Source organism: Equus caballus, chromosome 2 (assembly GCF_041296265.1).
Source record: "Equus caballus isolate H_3958 breed thoroughbred chromosome 2, TB-T2T, whole genome shotgun sequence".
Classification (NCBI taxonomy): domain Eukaryota; kingdom Metazoa; phylum Chordata; class Mammalia; order Perissodactyla; family Equidae; genus Equus; species Equus caballus.
Window position 1 is genome coordinate 6,991,406 of NC_091685.1, and position 25,450 is coordinate 7,016,855.

General features: G+C 36.6%; 1 protein-coding gene across 10 annotated transcripts in view; it reads right to left on the minus strand.

Moving 5' to 3' along the window:
• The window catches only part of ZFYVE9 (zinc finger FYVE-type containing 9), a 193,048-nt gene that overhangs the window by 27,559 nt on the left and 140,039 nt on the right, over positions 1–25,450 (minus strand). For all 10 annotated transcript variants that reach the window (XM_070259969.1, XM_070259974.1, XM_070259968.1 and 7 more), the window contains 3 exons: positions 17,822–18,046; positions 15,697–15,779; positions 2,377–2,481 (listed from right to left, as the gene is read on the minus strand). In XM_070259969.1, coding sequence (XP_070116070.1) covers positions 2,377–2,481; positions 15,697–15,779; positions 17,822–18,046 — 413 coding nt within the window. The remainder of the gene's footprint in view (positions 1–2,376; positions 2,482–15,696; positions 15,780–17,821; positions 18,047–25,450) is intronic.

Consider the following 25,450-nt stretch of genomic DNA (forward strand, 5'->3'; position numbering starts at 1 on the left):
AACTTAACCACTATGCCACCAGGCCAGCCCCTCAAGCTTTCTTTTGATTAGTATTACTATGGTATATCTATTTCCTTTCTTTTACATTTAAACTATTTGTGTCATATTTCAAGTGGTTTTCTTATTCACAGCATATAGTTGAATCTTCACTTACATTTACAGGACATTTATATTTACACAAACATTTACAAACATCTCCTCCATGGAACATGCTGCTCTGGCTGTTGAAAAGTGAAACATTTCTTACTGTTCTGTTTATCAGAGCTCTTCCTTCTCTGAACCTTTAGTAAACTTGCAATAAATTTCAGCACTTATTTTCATATTGTTTTATCTATATTAGTTCTGTTTCATGTCTTCATTCAATAGATATTTCTTGTGCAATTACTCTATACTAGTTATTAAGTAAACAAGACAGACATAGTCTCTCACAGAAATAAAAGTCTAGTAGAGAAAATAGAAACTGAACGAGGAATTACAAATGTAATGAGTGTCACAGATAAGATATGTAGAATTCTAGGGATGTTTGTATCAGGGAGAGTTACCCCAGTTGGGAGTTAAAGGAAATCTTATCTGAGAAAATTCTCACTTAAGCTGACACTTGAAAAATGAGTGAGGGTTGGGCAGGTGAAGAACAGAGGAAGTGCACATCAATAAGGAAATAGCTTGTGCAAAGGGTATAGAGCAAAAGAGAACATAGTTTAGAAAATGAAAAGACAGACTATGGGCTATAAACAGAGAAAAATGAATGAGAGGAAAGATAAAATACTATGGTGATTAAATGAAATAATGTATAAGAAATTACTTTTTCAACTATTAGACACAATTCAACTGTCCAAGACTGTGAGAGACGAAATTGAGTTGAGTTGAAATAAAAATTGAATTAGAAGAGAAGTCAGTCTGCTAAATCAGATTAAGAAAAATAAGTGATATTAATTGGTAAACTTTATTGAAAATGAAATGTAATAAATGACAAGAAATATAGTTATTGTTTTTAAACAAAGATTTCTGAACTAGCATAACCATAAACCTAGGAGGCAAAATTCAGATAAAGAAAGATAATATGAATGACAGCTGTTGTCATGAATGTCCTCTGTCAGTAATGAAATAATTATGGAGGCCTCACAGCTTTCACAGATGTAACAGCATAAACAGATCCAACCTCCAAACACAAAGCACCATCTTGCAAACACTGAGGATAGCAATGTATATTACCTGCTTGGGGATGACATCTGATTATCTTACTTGTAAGCTCCCAGAAGGCAAACATAATGTTCTTATTCATCTTTGTATTTGTAGGGCACAAATTATGTAAAAATAGTTCACTTTAAAGATTTGACTCTACCTAGTCTAGCCTATTACTGTTTGATATTCCAAGGTAAGACTATCTAACAACTAAGACCTGCTAACTGTATCCCAGAAAAAATTAAGCATATATTCTAGCTACTATTTTCTACTGTCCTGAAAAAAGACACTGCATGGAAAGCAATGAGTAAAGGCTTTCTTCACATAGGTCATTCTCATAACAACACTGAGCCCTGAGTTTTTAAGTCCAGCGAGACATTTATGTGATTCTAAGTGCATACCAAGTACAAAATGTTTACAGAATGAATGAGTAAGTGAATACATGGCTGAAGGAAGAAGGCAAAAAAGAAAGAAGGAAGACAGGGAAGGAGAAAATTATTTTATATCAAGAGATAGTGGAAGAAGTAATTAAGAAGTTACTACCCTGCCTAATAAAACAACATATTTTAACAATTCTTATATCAAACTAAGTTTTAAAATAAAATTTCTCTTTTAAACCACAATGATTATTATGAGACATTTTAGAACTGATTTAAGAAAATTTTTAAATTCAAGAAAGACTTCACATGGCAAACAAGCAAAGAGTATTATTTACATAATTCTGTTAATATGTGCATAGTATACACAATTTCATTTTAGTTACAAAATACATCTTAATTCAAGATGCAATCATTTACTTTTGCAACCTTACATGAGAGCCATTTTGAGACTTACAGTGAGCTGTGCTTAAACATTAAGAACAGTCAAAAACAATATATACTTACAGTAAGAGGGAAAAATGAAAAGATTCTAGCACTAATGTTATAAAGTTAAGTTTATACCTTAACCGAAATGCAAATCTATCACTGATTATCATAGCATCAAAAGGTCAAAAAGCACAACCAATGACTAAATAAATCACTAATTTAACGTCTTGCCTATTATGAAATTCCCCATCATTGATCTAAGTCATACACTATTATGAACTGATTTCACTGTCAATTAATTAAAAATAAGATTTATATGTAATCATGTATTTTTCATCTTCATTCATGTATTCAATTATGAAAAATAAGCCTTCATGGTAAATCTTACCTCATTGTATCTGTTGCTGGGAATTTTGATGCTGGTATTCCGAACTTCCATATCAACCACCAAACCTTGAACTACTGGCAATGTATACTGGTAATTTCTGAAGTCCTGGGCAAAAGCAGATTGAAGTGGAATAAAGAATTCATCAATGGAAGGATATGATTTATAGTAATAAAACTAGCACAAATGGAAAGAATGTCAAAGTTTAAAGATCTTATTTGCTTAAATAATAAGCAAATGTGTAATGAAAGTCCCACTATGTGTATTCTAGCTCTCCAATTAGACTGTAACCTCTTATAAGTAGACCAAACAGTTTCATATACCCCTTATATCCAATATTAAGCAAATATGTGAATGCTTACCCTGTTTTATCACCACTTAACATTTTCTGTATTTATTTGTTAACTCCTCCCTCTGAGGTAAGCTCCAAGAGTGTTTTATTCTTGTTACATCTCAAATGCCTGGAGCATCCCAGGCACTCAACAAATTTAGGAGGGTAAAACACATACACACACACACACACACCACATCCAGTGTGGCTGAGGCAAAGTGAGTGAGAGTGGTTGGAGCAGAGGTCAAAGTGAGAGCACGCAGCTAGGCTTTGTAGGGTCCTGCAGGCCACCATAAGGATCTCTGCTTTTAATCTGAAAAGGCTTTTGACCTATTTTAACAGGTCTCTCTGACTTCCTGGTAAAGAACAGATAGTAAGGGAGCAAGGATAGAAGGAAGGAGATCAAATAAACATAATAAAAATAATCCAGGCAAGAGACAGTGATAAATTGGACCAAGATGTAAACAGTTCAAAAGGTGGTGAGAAGTGGTCAGATTCTAGATATATTCTGAAGGGAAAACTGACAATGTTTGCCACTGGACTGGATGTAGAATGTGGAAAAAAGATAAGAGCCAAAGATGATGCTGAATTTTATGGCGTAAGCCACTAGAAGACTGGAACTGCCATTTACCGAGATGTGGAATATAATGTGAAAGCGAAGGTGGCAAGTCAGAAGGCGGTAGAAGAACCAAGAAAGAATGGTGTCCTAGATGCTAAGAAAAGAAAATATATAGATACTGGTAAGTGGTTGCATGGAACTTTGTGAAAATTGTCTTATGATTGTTTTATTTACTCAGGGAAATTGGGGTTAGGTTATCAGCTGAAAGGAAAGGAGAGGAGGTATCAGAAATTTGAGAAGAGATAATGTACAAATAGTCATCTAGGAGACAAGAATGTATTATGGAACAGGAAAGATTGCCAGGTAGGTCTGAGAGCTTCCTTAATGGTATTGGTCATGAATCTAAGTAAGGCAAGTGAGTACGCTACTCCTTTTGTCTTCACTCATATTCAGGCTTGAATATAATAACGAAGGAAGAATTAGATCACACAGGTATGGTCAAGTGACTTTTCTGGGGGGGCAAGGGGTGAGGAAGATTGGCCCTGAGCTAACATCCTTGCTCATCTTCCTCTAGTTTATTTGTGGGACACCTGCCACAGCATGGCTTGATAAGCAGTGTGTAGGTCCGCACCTGGGATCTGAAGTGGCAAACCCCAGGCCGCCAAAGCGGAGTGCACGAACTTAACTGCTACACACCCAGGCTGGCCCCAGCCAATCTTCCTTTTTTTGCTTGAGGAAGTTTGTCACCGAACTAACATCCATGCCAACTTTCCTCTACTTTGTATGTGAGACGCTACCACAGCACTGCTTGATGAGCAGTGTGTAGGTCTGTGCCCAGGATCCGAACCTGTGAACTTGGGGCTGCTGAAGCAGAGTGTGCAAACTTAACGACTATGCAACTGGGCCTGCCTCTCAAGAGACTTTTGATACAGGTGCAAAGGCAAATAAACGAAGAGGGGATAGTCTTTTTGACAATCATAGTGGAACATATGGATGTACAAATGGAAAAGAAAAAACTTCAAACAATACTTGACAATCATAGACAAAAATTAACTAACAATGAATCACAGACCTAAATATAAAACTATAAACTTTTTAGAAGAAAACATGGGAGAACACATCTGTGATGTGAGTTTAGTCAATAAGTTCGTAGGTGATACAAAAAACAAGCCTCATTAAAAAATTAATAAATTGGACTTTAACAAAATTAGAAAGTTTTGTTCTCTGAAAGACACTGTTAAGAGAATAAAAAGATAAACCCCAGACTAGGAGATAATATTTACAAATGATACAAATCTACCAAAGGACTAGTATTCAGAATATACGAAAAACCCTCAAAATTCAATAATAAAACAACAATCAAATTGTTTAAATAGGCAACAATCTGAACATTCTGAACATTCACTAAAATCTGAACAAAAATGTGAACATTCACTAAAGAAGATACAAAGAAGGCAAATAAGTACATGAAAAGATATTCAATATCATTCATCATAAAAAACATACAAATTAAAATCACAAAAATTAAAACCACTAAAGTCCTATTGGAATGGCAAAAAATAAAAACAAAAAAGAAGGGGGACAGCCCAGTGGTGCAGCAGTTAAGTTCGCACGTTCTGCTTCTCAGCAGCCTGGGGTTCGCTGGTTTGGATCCTGGGTGCGGACATGGCACCACTTGGCAAAAAACTAAGCTGTGGTAGGCACCCCACATATAAAGTAGAGGAAGATGGGTAGGGATGCTAGCTCAGGGCCAGTCTTCCTCAGCAAAATGAGGAGGACTGGCAGTAGTTGGCTCAGGGCTAATCTTCCTCAAAAACAAACAAAAAAAAAAAAAAAAGAAGAAAACAAATGTAGGCAAAAAGAAAAAAAAGGTGTTCTTGTACTTTACTGATGAATGCAAAATACTGCAGGCATTTTGGAAACAGTTTCACAGTTCCTTATAATGTTACACATCAATTATGGCTCAACTATCCTACTCCTAGATATTTACCCAAGAGAAATGAAAACTAATGTTCATACAAAATTTCATATATGAATGTGTATAGCAGCTTTATTCATAGTCACCCAAAACTAGAAACAACCCAAATATCCATCACCAGGTGAATGAATAAACTGTGGTTCATACAAAGAACTGAACACTTCAGCAATAAAAATGAACGAACTATTGATACTAAAGGGTACCAGAATATGCCATCCCAAAACATGCCTCTTGTTAATCACTCTTTGGCCAATCTAATTTACAGGGCCCCAGGTGAAGAACCTAAGATGAGCAGAGGAAAAAGATTTTATTTCCTCCCCAACATACATATATCACCATAGATGAATTGCAAATGCATTATAAGTAAAAGAAGCAAGATCAAAAAGGCTACATACTGTATAACTCCAATTATATGACAGTCTGAAAAAGCTAAAACTATAAAGACAGAGGATCAACAGTTACCAGACAGTAGGGGCGCACCAACAAATTTTTTGGAGTGATGGAACTGTTCTGTATCTTGATTGTGACAGTAGTAGTAAGATAATTCTATACACTTGTCAAAACTCTTAGAAATGTACTTTAAAAAAGGTAAATTTTACTGTATATAAATTAAAAGAACACTTTTTTAAAGAATGAGGAAGGTTTAACCAGGGTCTACATTTTGACAGGACACCACAAGAGAGGGCGAAAGAGACAAAGGAACTAGAATTATGTAAAAAAGTAAGCTGAATGATGACACCATGGACGCTTAAGATAGGTAAAGAGAAAAGCAACAGGAGGGGAGACATAGAAAGGTGTTGGAATCAACAGACTCTAAGTCCTGGTAAGCCAGAGACAGAGAGGGTGGTAATGAGAGCACAATTCTTCAGCAGACAATTCAACATATGTTGTATAAATAAATCGACAGGGGCCTTAAAAATCTTAGGCTTTGTTGCTAAATTATGGGATAAATACCTCCTTTTCATTCCAAAGCAGATTAAAGTCAGCAAGAAAAATTATCTTGTCAAAAACATGACTAAAGGAGTGACGTCAGTATCATGGCAGAGTGAGCTCTCCCGGTGATCTCTCCTCTCCACGGTACAACCAAAAAGACATTCATATTGCAACAGAAAACATCCACACAACACAAAAGACGTGTGAGAGACCCACACAACCTACGTCAGAAGGTGGAGAGGCTGGAGCCCCCCTCCTCGGAGGTGGAATGGAGTAAGAGAAAGTGTTGCTCCCTCCCCAAAGACTGCGATCCGGGGATTGTGTGCAGCCTCCAAGAAGGAAGGAAGGGAGGAGAGTGTGCCCCTTCTCAGCAACATCAAAGATCCCCAAGGTCCCTCGCAGCCTACAGGGAAAGCCCCTACCGAGGTGACTAGTTGTTGCAGGGCTGACCTCATCAAGCCAACACCCCAGGAGAGCAGATAGTGAGGGCAGAACGAGAAAACCCTGAGAGCACAGAGAAGAAAGTGCCCCTCCCCCAACCTGCCCAGTGCCAGCTCCAGCACCTGGGATCCTGGCAGAATGCAGAGAGCTCAGAATACACACAGCTCTTGAACCCCACCCAGTAGCAATAGGTGGTAACTGCAACCAAATGACACCACAATGCGCAAAAATAGAGCCACACCCTCTAGCAGTATCAAAAATTATATTAAATCTCCAGGCCAGAAGGAAAATGGTAAGTACCCATAAATCAATCCTGAAGACACAGAAATATATAATCTAAATGACAGAGAATTCAAAAGAGCTATCATCAAGAAACTCAATGAGTTACAAGAAAATGTAGAGAAACAATTCAACAAGTTCAGGAGGTATTTCAAAAAAGAGATCCAAACTATAAATAAGAATGAATCAGACATACTGGAGATGAAAGACACAATGGATGAGATAAAAAAAATACGGATTCCCTGAGTGCTCAAGTGGATATCATCAAGGAGCGAATCAGCATAATTGAGGACAGACATATTGAAATGCTCCAGATAGAGAAGGAAAACTAAGACTAAAAAGAAACGAATAAAGTCTGAGAAATAGCCAACTCAATTAGGAAATGCAACATAAGAATTATAGGTATTCAAGAAGAAAGGAGAAGGAGAATGGAGCAGAAAGCTTATTAAAAGAAATAATAGCAGAGAACTTCCCAAACTTGGGGAAGGAGAAGGAAATCCACATGAAAGAGGCTAGCAGATCTCCTAAATATGTCAATGTAAAAATATGGCAAGGGATATAGTAGTGAAACTGGAAAAGTGAATGACAAAGAAAAAATACTAAGGGCAGCAAGACAGAAGAAAATGACCTACAAAGGAACGCCTATCAGGCTTTTAGTGGATTTCTCTGCAGAAACCTTACAGGCTAGGAGAGACAGGAATGACATATTCAGATCTTTGAAGGACAAAAATTTTCAGCCAAGAATACTCTATCCAGCAATAATATCCTTCAGATGTGATGGATAAACAAAAACTTTCCCAGATAAACAAAAGCTAAGGGATTTCCTAGCCACAGGACCTCCCCTACAAGAAATTCTCAAGACCATCGTACTTGAAAAGAATAAAGGGAGAAAGGGGTTACAAAGCCCAGAGTAAGGAGATAAATAGGTAGACAAAACCAGAAAATTGTGGCTATACATCAGAACAGGTTAGTAAATACTCAAGAATAACATTAAAGATAATGGGAAAGAAAACACCAAAAATAAAGATAATCTTGTCATTTTAACCACAAACTCACAACAGAAGATGGAATAAGATGTGACAAAAACAACATAGGAGGGGAAGAGGAAGGGGACTGAATCGGTTTAGTCTAAGGAAAGAAGAGGCCAACAGAAAACGGACTATTTTATCTATGAGATTTTGCATATAAACCTCATGGTAACCACCAAACAAAAAAGCAGAGCAGAGACACAAATAATAAATAAGGAGAAAACTAAGAAACTCAACATAAAAAGCTACATAACTCAACTGGTAGACCGAAATGCACAAGATGATAAATAAAGGAAATGTAGGAGAACTGGAAAACAAGTGATAAAATGGCAGCATTAAGCCCTCATATATCAATCAACAGCCTAAATGTAAATAGCTTGAATTTTCCAATAAAAAGACACAGAGTGGCGAGATGGATTAAAGAACAAGACCCAACAATATGCTGCCTCCAGGAAACACATCTCAGCTCCAATGGCAAACACAGGCTCTGAGTGAAGGAACAGAAGATGATACTCCAAGCTGATGGCAAACAAAAGAAACAGGTGTTGCAATACTTATAGCAGACAAAGTAGAACTCAAGATAAGACAGGTAAAGAGAGACAAACAGGGGCAGTATATAATGATCAAAGGGACACTCCACCAAGAAGACATAACACTTATAAATATCTATGGACCCAACACAGCAGCACCAAAGTACATAAAGCAACTATTAACAAACCTAAAAGGAGATATTAACAATAACACAATAATAGTAGGGGACCTCAATACTACCCTCACATCAATGGTTAGATCATCCAGACAGAAAGTCAACAAGGAAACAGTGCAATTAAATGAAAAGCTAGACCAGTTGGACTTAATATATGTACAACACTCCATCCAAAAACAGCAGAATACACATTCTTTTCAAGTGCGCATGGAACATTCTCAAGGATAGACCATAAGCTGGGAAACAAGGCAGTCTCAATAAATTTAAGAAGATTGAAATAATAACAAGCATCTTTTCCAACCACAATGCTAGGAAACTAGAAATTAATTATAAGAAAAAAGCTGAGACAGGGACAAAGATATGGAGACTAAACAACATGCTATTGAACAACCAATGGATCATTGAAGAAATTAAAGGAGAAATCAAAAAATATCTGGAGACAAATGAAAATGAAAACATACCATACCAACTCATATAGGATGTAGCAAAAGCAGTATTAAGAGGTAAATTCATCACAATACAGGCTCACCCTAACACACAAGAAAAATCCCAAATAAGCAATCCCAACTACACCTAACTGAATAAGAAAAAGAAGAACAAACAAAACACAAAGTCAGCAGAAGGAGAGAAATGAAAAAAATCAGAGCAGAAATAAATGCAAGTGAAACAAAAAAGGGAGTAGAAAGGATCAATGAAACAAAGAGCTAGTTCTTTGAGAAGATAAACAAAATTGACAAACTGCAAGCCAGACTTACAAAGAAAAAAAAAGAGAAAGCTTGGATAAATAAAATTACAAATGAAACAGGTGAAATTACAACAGATATCACAGAAATACAAAGGATTATAAGAGAATACTATGAAAAGCCATATGTTGACAAATAGACAATCTAGAAGACATGGATAAATTCTTAGACTCTTACAACCTCCCAAAGCTGAATCAGGAAGAACTAGATAATCTGAATAGACCGATCACAAGTAAAGAGATTGAAACAGTAATCAAAAACATCCCAAAAAATAAAAGCCCAGGACCAGATGACTTCCCTGGAGAATTTTACCACACGTTCAGAGAAGATTTAATACCTATCCTTCTCAAGCTATTCCAAAAAATTAGGGAAGATGGAACACTTCCTAACACATTCTACGAGGCCAACAGTACTCTGAGACCAAAGCCTGACAAGGACAACATAAGAAAGGAAAACTACAGGCCAATATCTCTGATTGAGATACATGCAAAAATCCTCAACAAAATATTGGCAACCCAAAAACAGCAATACATGAAAAAGATCATAAACAAAGACCAAGTGGGATTTATACCAGGCACAAAGGGATGGTTCAACATCCACAAATCAATCAATGTGATACACCACATTAACAAAATGAGGAATAAAAACCACATGATCATCTCAATAGATGCAGAGAAAGCATTTGACAAGATATAACAGCCATTTTTGATAAAAACTCTGAAGAAAATGGGGATAGAAGGAAATTACCTCAACAAAATAAAAGCCACGTATGAAAAACCCACAGCCAACATCACACTCAGTGGAGAAAAACTAAACACCATCCCTCTGAGAACAGGAACAAGACAAGGGTGCCCACTCTCACTACTCTTATTCAACATAGTACTGGAGGTTTTGGCCAGAGCAAATAGGCAAGAGAAAGGGATAAAAAGAATCCAAATAGGAAATAAAGAAGTGAAACTCTTGCTGTGTGCAAATGACATGATCTCATATTTAGAAAACCCTTAGGAATCCATCAGAAAACTATTAAAAATAATCAACAACTACAGTAAAGTGGCAGGGTACAAAAGAAACTTGCAAAAATCTGTTGCATTTCTGTACTCTAATGACGAACTTACAGAAAGAGAACTCAAGAATACAATTCCATTTACCATCACAACAAAAAGAATAAAACATCTAGGAATAAATTTAACCAAGGAGGTGAAGGACTTATACAATGAAAACTACAAGACATCATTGAAAGAAATAGCTGATGACATAAAGAAATGGAAAGAGATTCCATGTACATGGATCGGAAAAACAAACATAGTTAAAATGTCCATACTACCCAAAGCAATCTACAGATTCAATGCAATCCCAATCAGAATCCCAATGACATCTTCACGGAAATAGAACAAAGAATCCTAAAATCCATATGGGGCAATCAAAGACCCCAAATTGCTAAAGTAATCCTGAGAAAAAGGAACAAAGCTGGAGGCATCACAATCCCTGACTTCAAAATGTACTACCAAAGCTATGGTAATCAAAACAGCATGGTACTGGTACAAAAACAGGCACACAGATCAATGGAACAGAACTGAAAGCCAAGAAATAAAATGGCACATCTACAGACAGCTAATCTTCAACAAAGGTGCCAAGAACATACAACGGAGAAAAGATAATCTCTTCAATAAATGGTGTTGGGAAATCCGGACAACTACTTGCAAAAGAATGTAAGTAGACCATCATCTCATGCCATACACAAAAATAAACTCAAAATGGATCAAAGACTTGAAGACAAGTCTTGAAACCACAAAACTTCTGGAAGAAAATATAGATAGTATACTCTTTGATTTCAAACTTAGGATCTTTTTGAATACCATGTACTCTCAGACAAGGGAAACAAAAGAAAAAAATAAACAAGTGGGACTTCATCAAACTAAAGAGTTTCTGCGAGTCAAAAGAATCTAGGATCAAAATCAAAAGACAGGGGCTGGCCCCGTGGCTGAGTGGCTAAGTTTGCATGCTCCATTTCGGCAGCCCAGGGTTTTGCCAGTTCGAATCCTGGGCGCAGACATGGCACCACTCATCGAGCCATGCTGAGGCAGCATCCCACATGCCACAACTAGAAGGACTCACAACTGAAAATACACAACTAGGGGGCTGGCCCGGTTGCGCAGCGGTTTAGTTCACATGTTCTGCTTCTTGGTGGCCCAGGCTTCACCAGTTCAGATCCTGGGTGCGGACACGGCACCACTTGGCAAGCCATGCTGTGGTAGGTGTCCCACATATAAAGTAGAGGAAGATGGGTACAGATGTTATTAGCTCAGGGCCAGGCTTCCTCAGCAAAAACAAAAAAAAAAAGAGGAGGACTGGCAGCAGTTAGCTCAGGGCTAATCTTCCTCAAAAAGATAAATAAATAAATAAATAAATAAATAAATAAATAAATAAAAATACATAACTATGTACCCGGGGGCTTTGGGAGAAAAACAAAAATAAAATCTTAAAAAAAAAAACAAAATCAAAAGACAGCCATCAATTAGAAGAAAATATTTGCAAATCATATATCTGACAAGGGGTTAATCTCCAAAATATATAAAGAACTCACACAACTGAACTACCAAAAAAGCAAACAGCCCAATCAAAAAATGGACAGAGGATATGAACAGACATTTTTTCAAAGAAGACATACAGGTGGGCAATAAGCACATGAAAAGATGGTCAACATCACTAATCATCAAGGAAATGCAAATCAAAACTACACTAAGATATCATGCCAACCCTGTTAAAATGGCTATAGTCACTAAGACTAAAAATAACAAATGTTGGAGAGGTTGCGGAGAAAAGAGAACCCTTGTACACTGCTGGTGGGAATGCAAATGGGTGTGGCCACTACGGAAAAAAGTATGGAAATTCCTCAAAAAACTAAAAATAGAAATAGCATATGACCCAGCTATCCCACTACTGGATATCTATCCAAACAACTCGAAATGAACAATCCAAAGTGACCTGTGTACCCACCCCTATGTTCACTGCAGCACTATTCACAATAGCTGAGACATGGAAGCAACCCAAGTGCCCAATGACTGATGATTGGATAAAGAAGGTGTGGCATATACATACAGTAGACTACTAGTAAGTCATAAAAAAAAGACAAAATCATCCCATTTGCAACAACACAGATGGACCTAGAGGGTATTATGTTAAGCAAAATAAGCCAGGTTGAGAAAGATAAACACCTTATGACTTCATTTTTATGTGGAAGATAAACACATGGACAAAGAAAACAGTTTGATGGTTACCAGGGGACAGGGGTGGGAGGTGGGCACAGGGGGTGAAGGGGAGCAGTTATATGGTGACGGACAAGAAACAACATACAACTGAAATTTCACAGTGATGTAAACTATTATGAACTCAATAAAATAAAATGAATAAACACTAAAGTTACCAGGGAGGGACAAGGGGCCAGGGATTGGAGTAGAAGGAGAGAGAGATATATATCTTATAGATTAAAATATAATTTTAAAATTTCCTTTCCACTTGTGGCTAAGATGGAGAAAAGGGACCAGATTTACCCTCTTGCCTGAAACAACCAAAAAACTGCACAAAACACATAAAACAATGATTTTCAAGACACTGAATCTCAGGCAACAAAGGAGAGTGATTCAATCAATCATGCCTAGTAAGGCAACTCCAGTAAAAACTCAGGACAGAAGAGCTCAAGAGCTTACTCTGTGCATATTGTTATACATTGATATATCAGGAGGGTGACATGTCCCCAAGGACACAGAAGCTTCTTGTTTGGGACCTTCCCAGACACTGTACTATGTGTCTCTTCTTTTGGCTGCTCCTGCTTTGTGTCCCCTTTGTTATAATAAAACTGTCATCATAAGTATAGTGCTTTGCTGAGTTCTGTGAATTATTCTAGTGAGTTATCAAACCCAAGGGGGTAGTGGGAACTCCGACGTTTGTATCCAGTTAGTCAGAAGTAGTGGGTGACCTGGGAACCCTTTAGCTTGCAGCTGGCATCTCATGTATTGACAGCCTTGTGAAGGATTGTACTCTTACTCTGCAAAGTTTGGTCGAATTCTAAATAGTGCCAAAAATCATCATAAGCACTCAGAAAGGTCTTGCCTTAGTAGTGAGGGAAAACTAGTCCTATACTAAACACAACTTTGGTTTTACCCTACAAAGCTTAAAAGCAAGACTTGAAAGGATCAAACTGTTTCTAGGTAAATTAATTGTGCTACTTAGAACTCAAGAACATTTATAGAAACAAAAAATATCCAGCACCTAGCAAGGTAAAATCACAATGTCTGGCATCCAATAAAAAATTAAGAAATACCAAGCATGCCAAGAATCAGGAAAATACAACTCAAAATACAGGTGAAAAATAGAAACTAAGCCAGGACTGATACAGATGTTAGAATTACAAAACAAGGACATTATAACAGTTATTATAATTATATTCCAGATGTTCAAAAAGTTAAGTACAGGCATAGAAAATATAGAAAAAAGGCCAAAATAAAACTTCTAGAGATGAAAATTACAATGTCTGAGATTACAAAAAAAAAGAGATGGAATTAATGGCAGCTTAAACATTACAAAATAAAAGATTAGTGAACTTAAAGATACAGCTAATAAAAACTGTCCAAAATGAAACATAGAGAGAAAGAAAGATCAAGCAGCCTAATATGTCTATAACATTAGAGTCCCTGAAGGAGAGAAGGGAGTAGACAGAAAAAGTATTTAATGAAACAAAAACCCCATAAATCTAAGAAGCTCAACAAACCCAAAACACAAGAAACGTGAAAAAAACTATACTAAAGCACAAAGTCAAATTTTCAAAAGCAGCAATAGAAAGAAAAATTTTAAAGCACCCAGAGAAGGAAAAAACATTATGGAGAGAGGAACAAAGACAAGAGGGAAAACAGACCTCATGTCTGAAACAACGCCAACTAAAAGACAGTAGAGCAACATCTTTAAAACACTCAAAGAATAAAACTGGCAAGCTAGAATTCTATATCCAGCAAAAATACCCTTCAAATACTAAGGTGAAATAAAGATGTTGTTAGAAATACAAATGCTGAAAGAATTCATCACTAGCAGACCCATACTACAAGAAATGTTACAGGAAATCTTTCAGGCAGAAGGAAAGTGACACCACATGGAAACACAGATTTACACAAAGGAATGAAGAGCACTGGAAATGGTGACTGTGGGTAAACCTACAAGAGTTCTTCCCACTGTTTTAATCTCTGTAAAAGGTAACTGGAACTATAACTACAATTGCATGACAGAGGGAGAAAGTAAACAAATGCAGTTCCCTAAAAGCAACTAAAAAGCTGGGTAAACAGTTTAAACAAAACCAAACATTTCAGTGCCTGGAATTAGACCAAAAGCATATGACACACTGAGAAATGTTTATTCGTAAAAACTACTGACCTTCAAGTACATACAATAGTGTCGAGTCTGCAACCTTCTTGCCAGGGGCTGTCCCCTAGTCCTGTTAGGAAGTTCAGTCAGGACAAGGTAGTTTGTGAAAACAATAAGCTTTGCTACTGAAGGATCATGATTTGGAGTATTGTCAGTTAAAGCGTTAACTTCAGCAGCTAGTGAAAAGGGAGGGCCAGCAGCTCTATTAGTCTGAGTTGCTAGCCTGTTTGGGGCAGGTAACGGGTAGGCAGACTAGCCAGAAATTTAACAAGGAAGGTTCTGGGAGGTGAGATAGCCACAGGGAGCTTCATAAATTCTCCAAATATTAAGGATTGACCTTAGTCTGTGCACACGGGCAGCAGAGATCTTAGTGGACCCAAGCCAACCAACATCCTTGGTCAACAGAGTCAGAGCCTGTGCAAGTGCAGAGGAGAGATGAAAGAGCCCAGCAGAAAGAAAAAGAAGGAAGTATGAATTCCAGTCCATACACAGAATCCATCAGCAAACAATGGAAGCCTTACTGGCTTGAGATATTTAAACAGAACCTGTGACCAATCTTTAGCTGAACAATAAGCTATACAGAAAGAGGGGACACCCCTAGGATGCCAGCCTTAAAATAAAAAAAGACATAATGATAGGAGTTTTAATTATACACAAACTCTAGTCCCCACAATAAACCCGCAGGGTCATTTAGACATTAAGTGTATAATCAGGGGCTGGAATCCTGTACTATTTCACTCCAAAGCTCCATATATTTTCCAAAGAACATATATGTTGCTCTTTTCCTCCAGCACATATCTTCACCTGCCTGAAGCTGCAGTGGCATTGCTATCAACAAAATAATAAAATCTTTATCTTCCTTCTCCCATACAAACCACAGTGAGGAAAAAGAAAATAAAAATTCTCAACTTACTGCAAGAAGATTCATGATGGTATGCCCCGTCTCTCCAAATAATGGCTTCCGAAATCTGACACTGAACAGTGGGCATGGATAAACTACGGAAATGAGAAATGATCAGACTAAGTACAGCAGCTTAAAATTCTGGTAAAAGAAACATCATGGTTGATACAGTTTTCAAAATATAATTGTAACGGCTCATTAGAACATATGAAACTTAGGGCTCAAAAGGTATTTAGAGGGGTTGGCACTGCGGCCTAGTGGTTAAGTTCAGTGTGCTCTGCTTCAGCAGCCCGGGTTCAATTTCTGGGTGCGGGCCTATACCACTCATTGGTGGCCATGCTGTGGCAGTGACCCACATACAAAACAGAGGAAGACTGGCACAGATATTAGCTAGGGGGCAAATCTTCCTCAGAAGAAAAAAAAGGTATTTAGAAGAGTAGCATCACAAATCCTGAGCCTCCTACAAACCACACCAGGGTAAGTCTTTTGATGACTAGAATAAACCTTTTTTTTTTAAAGGTTGGCCCTGAGCTAACATCTGTTGCCAATTTTTTTTTTCTTCTTCTCCCCAAAGCCCCCCAGTACACAGTGGTATATTCTGGTTGTAGGTCCTTCTAGTTCTGCTATGTGGGATGCCACCTAAGCATGGCTTGATAAGCAGTGCTAGGTTCACACCCAGGATCTGACCAGCAAAACTCTGGGTTGCCAAAGCAGAGTATGCAAACTTAACCACTTGGCCATGGGGCTGGCCTCTAGAATAAGCCTTTTGATGCAGCTGTTTCAAAAATGACCAAAAGGTCTTAGGAAGCACTCTTCTTCAAACTGGATTAATATGATCCAGGAAACAAATATCTCCTGATTCCTCTGTGCTCAAGAAGTCTAAAAGAGTTCTCTCTTATACATCTCCCAACAAGGACCCTCTTTAAGATAGCTAAATACTGGGTGACCCTATATGCTGGCTCACTCCTTGACCTTTACGGTTTGAGCTGCCTGTTTAAGACAGGAAGATACACATGTTATTCCCTCCGCATACCATCCTTCTTTTCCCTCCTTCATTTACCTGATTCAAATGCCTCCTTTACAGTTCAGTCCAGAGGCACCTTGGTCCAAGAAATGTTTCTTATCCAATTCCTTCACTCTTGGTAAGTTAGAGCCCATCTTGGGGCTCCCAAAGAACTTCTGTTAACTTTGAGCATGTGTTTTAATACAACATACTACTATAATCACGATTTCTGTATGCCTTCCTTACAAAAGTTCCCAAGAGCCCATAAGCATGTCTTAGTCATTTCTGAATTCTCAGGATTCATGACACATTGTAGGCCTTTATTAAATTCTTGTTGAATTAAAGAATAAATAAGTGAAAGAATGAAGCTGACTTGATGAGCACACATATAGTTTTATGGTTTAGAAAATAATCTTCATTATCTCATTTGATCCTCTTAACAATCTTATATAATAGAAAAGGCAAGCATTTTGATCTCCAGTTGCAAAAGAAACTGAGAATCAGACAACGTGAGCGACTTGCCCAAAGTTACAGAGAAAGTAACAGAGTTAAGAACCTTATTCAAGTGGTCTGATTCCTAGACCAGGGCACTTTTAATTAGGTGAAGATACAAAGTTTAAAATAGAGCTTGCATTAAGCCCTTAATGTCTGAAAAAAAGGGACAACTTTGTTATACTGCTACAACCATGGGCAAGGAAGCTCTTCTGTTGCTCACCTTACCAACTGAGAATGATTTCTACACCACTAGTTTCCAGTATCTGTTATAGTATGTAAAATATTTGTCATAACTATTTTCCACATAAGTGACAAAAAACATGCTCACTATATATAGATACTATAAAAAAGTTACTTAAGTTCAAATTCATTCTTTTCTGAAGATGATTATCTATTTATTAATGTACTATAAAACCAGTAAGCTTACAAGGCAATAAATAATCACTAACTTTCTCATTTGACATTTTCAGTCCTTCCCATTATAGCCAAAATAAGTTGAGAAAATGAGCAAGTTTAGCTTAGCCATTTCAAAAGACTACTTCTGCTGAAGTGTACCACCAGGGGGGCTCTAAATACTTCAAGACTTTATTTAGTCATCATGTGTTGGTCATATGGGTTAGAAGATATTTTACTACTTACGTCGATATTCAGCTCCAAGTCTCAACATTAGTCGGATGGGAAATACTTTAGCCCAAGGAGTTTCCCATTTCTGGATGAGAATCCCAAACAAGTAAGGTGGGGTTGGGAGAAGTAGCTCTTGCAGTGACTGATATGTAGACGTCACATATAAGAACCCCCCATGTTCTTTACTGCCAAGGAAACTTTGACTGAAGAAGGAATGTCCCAAATTGCCCACAACATTCCCTAAAACAAAAAAGTTCATTATTACTTTCTATCAATAAATCAATCATATTTTTAGTAATCATTATCACTCAACACTGGGCCAGACACTACTAAACACTAATTCCCAACCTTTCACCATGAAAGAACCATGTTTATAAAGTTGTTTTTTAAATAAATGGCATTTATTAAATGAAAATTTGTTTTCCAATTTTATCCAGGGCTTGTGGTGATCATGACATAACTCATATCATCACACTGTAGAAGTTTGTCTAGCTAAAAGCCAAAAATATTGATGCCTTCCTCAGTTAGACTGTCCCACTTTACTGTATGAATTACTACAGAGGTCTCAGGATAAGAATTATTGCCTCAAAGGTCATGAAAATGGTAAGATTAAGTACCTGCTCTCAGAGCTTACAATCTCATTGGGTGAACAAAGTCAATTCATGAACATAAAGAATTAAGACAGTAAGTACAGGTATGTATGAGACACTGAGGGAAGAAGAAAATTTATGGAGAAGGTAATAACACAGATAGGATTTATTCTTTGTAATTTTGGTTGAGACAAACATGAAATGTAAACAACTTAGGGCCTATTTAAATTCACATTAGGAAGGTTCTTTTTTCCTTTTAACTGCAAATGCTCTTTACTAAGCACTTTCTAATTCAAATTTTTTTAATGAAACAGTAACAAATCAGCCCTTCATGAACGAAACATTATCCTTAGTCTAGAATTACAAAAGAACTTCCTGACAAGAGCTGTTCAATAACGGGACAGCAGATATGTTCGCTAGACATGTGCAAGCTTCCTTTGATATCTCTGAAAGAAGTAACACCAAATACAGAAATCCCCATCAGAGAAGTTAATGCTTACTTTCCTCAAAAACTAGAGTCTGTTCGCAGAGCACTTTAGTGAGGGGCCATAGAATCCTTGGGTCGAGTGAGAATCTACATTGACAGTAGGGTCCACAAGTAAAGGGAACACTCTCCACAAAATTCAGAGAAGCTTTGTGGCTAAGAGCCATGTTCACCTGGACATCATCATCTGCCAAACACATTTAGGGGTAATATTCTTGCCCCAGGATTAACCAAATCTGGCTGCACATTTAAGTGGCTGGGCCAGATCTATAAAAACAAAAAAATCCTCATATCAAGGAAGCACTACAAACTTTGAAAAAAATCACAGATTTTTGAATCACAGAGATAACGGCTTTGAATACCAGTTCGATCACTCACTATTGTGTGATTTTGGGGCAAGTTACTAAACATCTGTGAGCCTCAACATCCATGTAAAATGGGGGAGATTATACTAAATTTCAGGCGTGTTGTGAAGAACAAACAATAAAATATACGAAAAATGCCTAACATGACCTGCCACACAATGTGTTCCCAAAAAATGGAATTATTATGTTATAATGCAAATATACATATAATGATCAGCCAAACATCATAGGATTTTCTTTGCTTTATCAAAGATTTTAGAGTAAGGTTTGCATAAATGCTCACCTTTTTACCTGGGACAGGGAGGGAAGGAGAGAATGAGAGATAGATTTCTTTCCCTCGACAATGGAGAGCACACAACAGCGTTCCTTTAAAGCTCCTAAAGATGGCATAATGTTTATGTTTCATAAGACTGCCCTAGTGAACACAGCTCAGAGGTGAAAACTAGGTTGGTTTGGTACTCAAGGCATTCATTCATTATTCCTTTGGGAGCTCCCTATTAGAGACTGGAGTCTATTACTGGTTATTTTCCCACAAATATTGATCACCTTTCTGTTTCTACCGCCTAACAACCCCCTCCCCATTGCAATAACATCTGGATTCTTCACTATGTCCCCTTACATTATAAAATATATCTTTTATTCTTTAAGGATTTGCTTTCTTAAAAATTAAGAAATCTCTATCAATCCTAATGAGTCATTTAATTTAGACTGTCATTTACCATCTTATCTACAAAAACGTAATACTCCATGGGGGTAGATATTGGCAAAAATAAAATACTGGGTATGAAAATTTGACAAGGAAAAGCTTTTCTTTGAAGACTTAATCTGGGGCTCCTGAACTCATAAAGTCTGTTATGTGCTTATCTATAATACAGGCACTTATCTATGGGAACATTCAACACAATGAATCCACTGAATTAATTCTATATACCCCCAAACAACTGAAGAATCCATATAACTAAAATAGACACCAACTCTTGCTTCTGAGTTTAAATGACCTGGCAAGGACATCAAATGCTTTATATCAATAGTTTACAAAGCAATTTTACATGGCATTAATCAGGTAATCATCAGACCAGTGCAACTAGGTTAACAGAGCAGGTACCATTCCCCTGAATTTTGGGTGGTTTATTTTACAGATGAAGAAATTGAAGCTTAGGGGTAGAGGTGAAATGACTCCCAAAAGACACAGGGTAAGTAAGTGGCATAACAACATCTAGAAAGCAGATATTTCGATCTCCTAGTCTTTCCATATATCACATTCTTTAAAAAAACATATATATAGTAATTTGCAATCTTCCATCTTAAATTTGGAATTTAAACTTTGTTTTTAAAAGTACTTGCAAATAGCCATCTTTAAATTCAATTCAAATATGATTTAAATATCTATGTCACAATAGTTTCCTTTTGTTTCAAAGCATATTTATCAATCCTCACATTAACTCAAATGGAACAATTTCCAAGCAAATGGTTCATTTACGTCAAAAAAACAAATATTTTTAAACATTAAGATAACTAAATCTCAAGCCATCAGAAGAATTTAGATAGTCCCTTGGAGTTCTTTGTAATACGGTAAAGTGCAGGTAAGCAGGAGTACTCATATAAGGTAATTGCCTCAGTTTGGAGCATCTGTGAGACTTACCAGGTAACTTCAAAAAGCTCCAGAGGCAGTTTATCGCTTCTCATGGTTCAAAACATGGAATTTAGAGAAGACACAGCTGAATTAAAACCTGAGTTTAACCACTTAGTAGCTATGTTTGTGATCTTGGGCAAGTTACTGATGCCCTCAGTGCCGCTCACTTTCCTCATATGTAAAATGGGAACAAGAACAGTATGAATCTCATAGAGTTGTAGTTAGTAGAAATGAAACACTGCGCGTAAAGCAATGAATACACTGCCTAGCATGCATAAGCGCTCAATAAATATTAGGCATTAGTCTTAAATCACGTCTTCATAAATAATTCCATATTATTTTCTCATCACTTGAAAAATTACTTTGCAAAGAAGCAATACCATGTCTCCTTTGCTCACAGAAAGACACAAAATAAATTTACCTAAAAGGTTCACACTTAATTGGAAAAATAAAATAAAAACCTGAGCCATGAGATAACATTCTTTAACTGGAAAAACAATACAAGAAAATTACTGATGATAGCGAAAACACCAATGAAGTTCCTCTTTCCCTGAAACACATTGGTTAGGAAACTTTTTCTTATTTTACAAATAAAAAAGTGACTTGCTTCAGAAATCAAAGATTATAAGCAGTGTGATTTTTGTTGCCATGAGAAATAATGGCAAGCTACTCAAATCTGAAACATCTGGGGCATGAATTGATCTAGCATTTACGATATGATATATACTGCGAGGTCATGATCCAGAAGAGATACACATATTAATAAAATATTTCCTAATACGCACAAAACTTGACTGACTGCTAGTCATTCCACAGATATTTACAGGATACCTATCATGTTTTTACAAATATCCTACCAATTGTTTGTGTATATTCTCTGAAAGGCTACTTTTTAAGAATCTCTTTTTTTCCCGTCTTCTAATTCACCTGTAGTTTTTCTTTTATATACATGTGAGGATAGAAAACGGGTGAGAGATGGTGGTTTAAAATATTCTAATAGTGAGTATGCACCTATATTCTTAGACTGAGATAAACTTCTACATTAAAAAATGAAAGCTCAGACTCCACTGTCTTTGAGGTCTATAATTTTATTAGTAACTTTACAAAAATGGTTAATAAAAATAAAATTCAAAGAAGATGATTGCAATTTATTGATAACACACAGATCAGTAATATAGTGCTTTAAAGCTTTGCCTTTTGATAAATCTATGTAAGAAAGAAATTTAAATTAACTAAAAGTTCATCTGAGTTCACCCAAGTAGCCATGACTTAAAAGATAGAAAATAAGTAAGACTTTATAATGAGGGTAGGTAACAAAAAGAAATAGTAAAAACAAACAAGATCTTTCAAAGATCTGAAATTACAGAAACTTCCCAAGTGACCTGCTTGACTGAACAATGGTATTTCTTTCTCAGGGACCAGAGACACTGGGCCTCAAAAACACTCTTAGGGTGACCAAAATGCTATTTTCCCCTGTCTCCAAGTCCCAGCAGGAACAAGAAGTCAGGAGTAATAAGCACAAGCATTTTTATTAACACAAGTGTTCTCTCAGGACCCCTTTGCTCCAGGTGCTTTTCCACCAAATGACGAAAAAATGCTTCCTAGTGATATCACACCAATTTATTAATTCCTTCAACCTACAGGTTTTTTATTAAGCCTCTCCAATATGTCAGACTGTTTGTTCTAAGGGCTGGTACACAGTTGAGTCAGACAGATAAAAATCTTGTCCTCATAGAGCTTACATTCTAAAGGAGGAAGACAAATAATTTCAGGTGGTAAAGTTAGTGATAAATGCTTTGAAGAAAATAAAACAAAGAAGGTTACGTGACAGATTGATGAGGGCAAGGGAGAGAACACTTCTTGAGCTAAGAGGGTCAGGGCAAAGCCTCTGAGGAAGAAACATTTGAGAACAGACCAGAATGAAGAGAGAGCCAATAAAGAGCTTAAGGAATAGCATTCCAGGTATAGGAACAGCAAGTGCAAAGGCCATGAGTTGGAAATGAGTTCAAAGGTCAAAAAGATGATTAACACAGCTAAAGCAAATAGAGGAGGAGTAGGAGATAAGATCAAAGGGATCTTTAGGGACTAGATCACATAGGACCTGGCAGGTCAAAGGAAGGAGTTTGGAGTTTATTCTAATCACAGTGGGAAGCCACTGGAAGGTTTAAGCAGCTTCAATTTTGTCATCATACCCATCACTATGCTATTATGCTACACAAATATGCTCTCAATTCACAAAGATTAGATTTGGGATACCCAAAGTTTAGTTGAGAGAAGATAAACACGTGTGCAAACATAGAATTGCAAATGACTGAAAGGGAACAAAAGTAGTTTTCAAATTTAAAAATGATTTAACTTGCAAAGTCAATAATATTTATTTTCAGTGTTTATAATTATAATTGTCTTCTTGCTTTGTTCTGAACTTAAATCTAAAAGTTGAAAATCAATAAAAGTGTAAACTTTATTATGCCCATGTAAATATTAATTCACATTAATATTTATCTTGAATTAATAATTTTCTTGGAGAGATAAATATTAAATTGGAAGAATTCACTGAAGAACGTAACCTAGGATCCAGCACAGAAAGGCAAAGAGAAAAATTATACAAAAGAGCAATTAAGAGATATCAAAGATTGGGGCTGGCCCCGTGGCCGAGTGGTTAAGTTCGAGCGCTCCGCTGCAGGCGGCCCAGTGTTTCGTTAGTTCGAATCCTGGGCGCGGACATGGCACTGCTCATCAGACCACACTGAGGCAGCGTCCCACATGCCACAACTAGAAGAACCCACAACGAAGAATATACAACTATGTACCGGGGGGCTTTGGGGAGAAAAAGGAAAAAATAAAATCTTTAAAAAAAAAAAAAAAAAAGAGAGATATCAAAGATTGATTTCACAGGCTCCAACATCAAAAAGGAGTTCAAAAGAAGACAATGTTGGGAATGAAAGAGAAGTAATATTCAAAGAGATAATAGCCAAGAATTTTCCAAATTTTTAAAGAAAGAAATGTGTTTTCAGATCAAAAGTACACTTTGATACTCAGCACTAAAAATTGAAATCCACATATACATACACATATAGACCAATGGAACAGAATAGAGTCCAGAAACAGACCCATACATATAAGGTAAACTAAATTCAAAAGCAGTGCCAAGGTAATTCAATGGCGAAAGAATAGTCTTTTTAACAAATAGTGCTGTTAACAACTGGATATCCATAAGTGAAAAAAAAAAAAGAAAAGAAAGAACTTCAAGACTTACCTCACTCTCTGTACAAAAATTAACTCAAAATGGACCACAGATCTATATATAAGAACTATAACTATAAAACTTCTACAAAAAAAATATAGAAGAAAATTTTTGTGACTTTGGATTAAGGGAAGGATTTCTTAGGAAACTAAAGTATAAACTACAAAAGAAAAACTGATAAACCGGACTTCATCAAAATAAGAAAATGAAAAGACAAGCCGTGGACTAGAATATAATATTTACAAAACACACTATCTGATAAAGGACTTGTACCCCAAATTCATAAAGTACTAAAAACTCATTAAGAAAACAACTCAATTTTTAAATGGGCAAAAGAAGGGCTACAGAAGGCAAATAAGCACATGAAAAGATGCTCAGTATTGTTAGTCATTAGGGAAACGCAAACTGAAACCACAATGAGATACCACTATGCACTCATTAGAAAAACAAAAAGTAAAACAAAAAAAAGGCAATACCAGGTGCTGGCAAAGATCCAGAAAAATTGGAACTTTTCATACATTGCAGGTGAATGGATAAACAAATTGTGGTACATACATGTACTTTTGTGTATAGCAAATATTTTTTTTAAAGATAATTAAGAGTTCAGAAGAAGAGATTACTTCTACCTGGGAAAGAATTCGTGGAAAAAGTGGTCTTTGACTGAGACTTAAGAGAAGTTGTAAGATTCAGATAGCTGGAATACTGAAAAATAGCACAGGGGGTGGGGCTCATGAGTAACGAAGTAGGAAATCATCAGAATATATAAAGAACCAAGAAATGTTTAGTTTGGCTACAATGGAAGTACAGGGAGACTACCTTCCAGTATGTATGCGGATCAGATTATGCAGATGCTGAATGTCAGAGTACGCAGTTTATTCTAAAGACAATAAGGAGCCAACAAAGGTTTTTGGTAAGAAAAAAACTATCAGAGATTAACTCTGGAAAAAATAATCTGGAAGATACAATTCTCATCTCATTCAAACGCATGTTCTGAATGTTTGTTTGTAAATAAGTACAAAACGTGGAGGAAGAGAGAGGAGATAGGAAGAAATAATACACAATTTAGAATACTCCCATCGCACTACAATAACCAGAAGGCACCGTGGAACTCTCAAAATGTCACTTCTCACAAAATACAATTTTCCCCCTCACTGTGGAAAGCATAACTAAGAGTGACAAAAATAATTTTTATATCCTAAATAAGCACATATACACACACATATTATTAAATACACATAAACTAGTAGGAAACTATAAAGAAAGTTCATTCAAGGGCTTCTAAGGCTTTTTCAGTGATTTATGGCAGAGTGACCACTAAGCAAGTGATA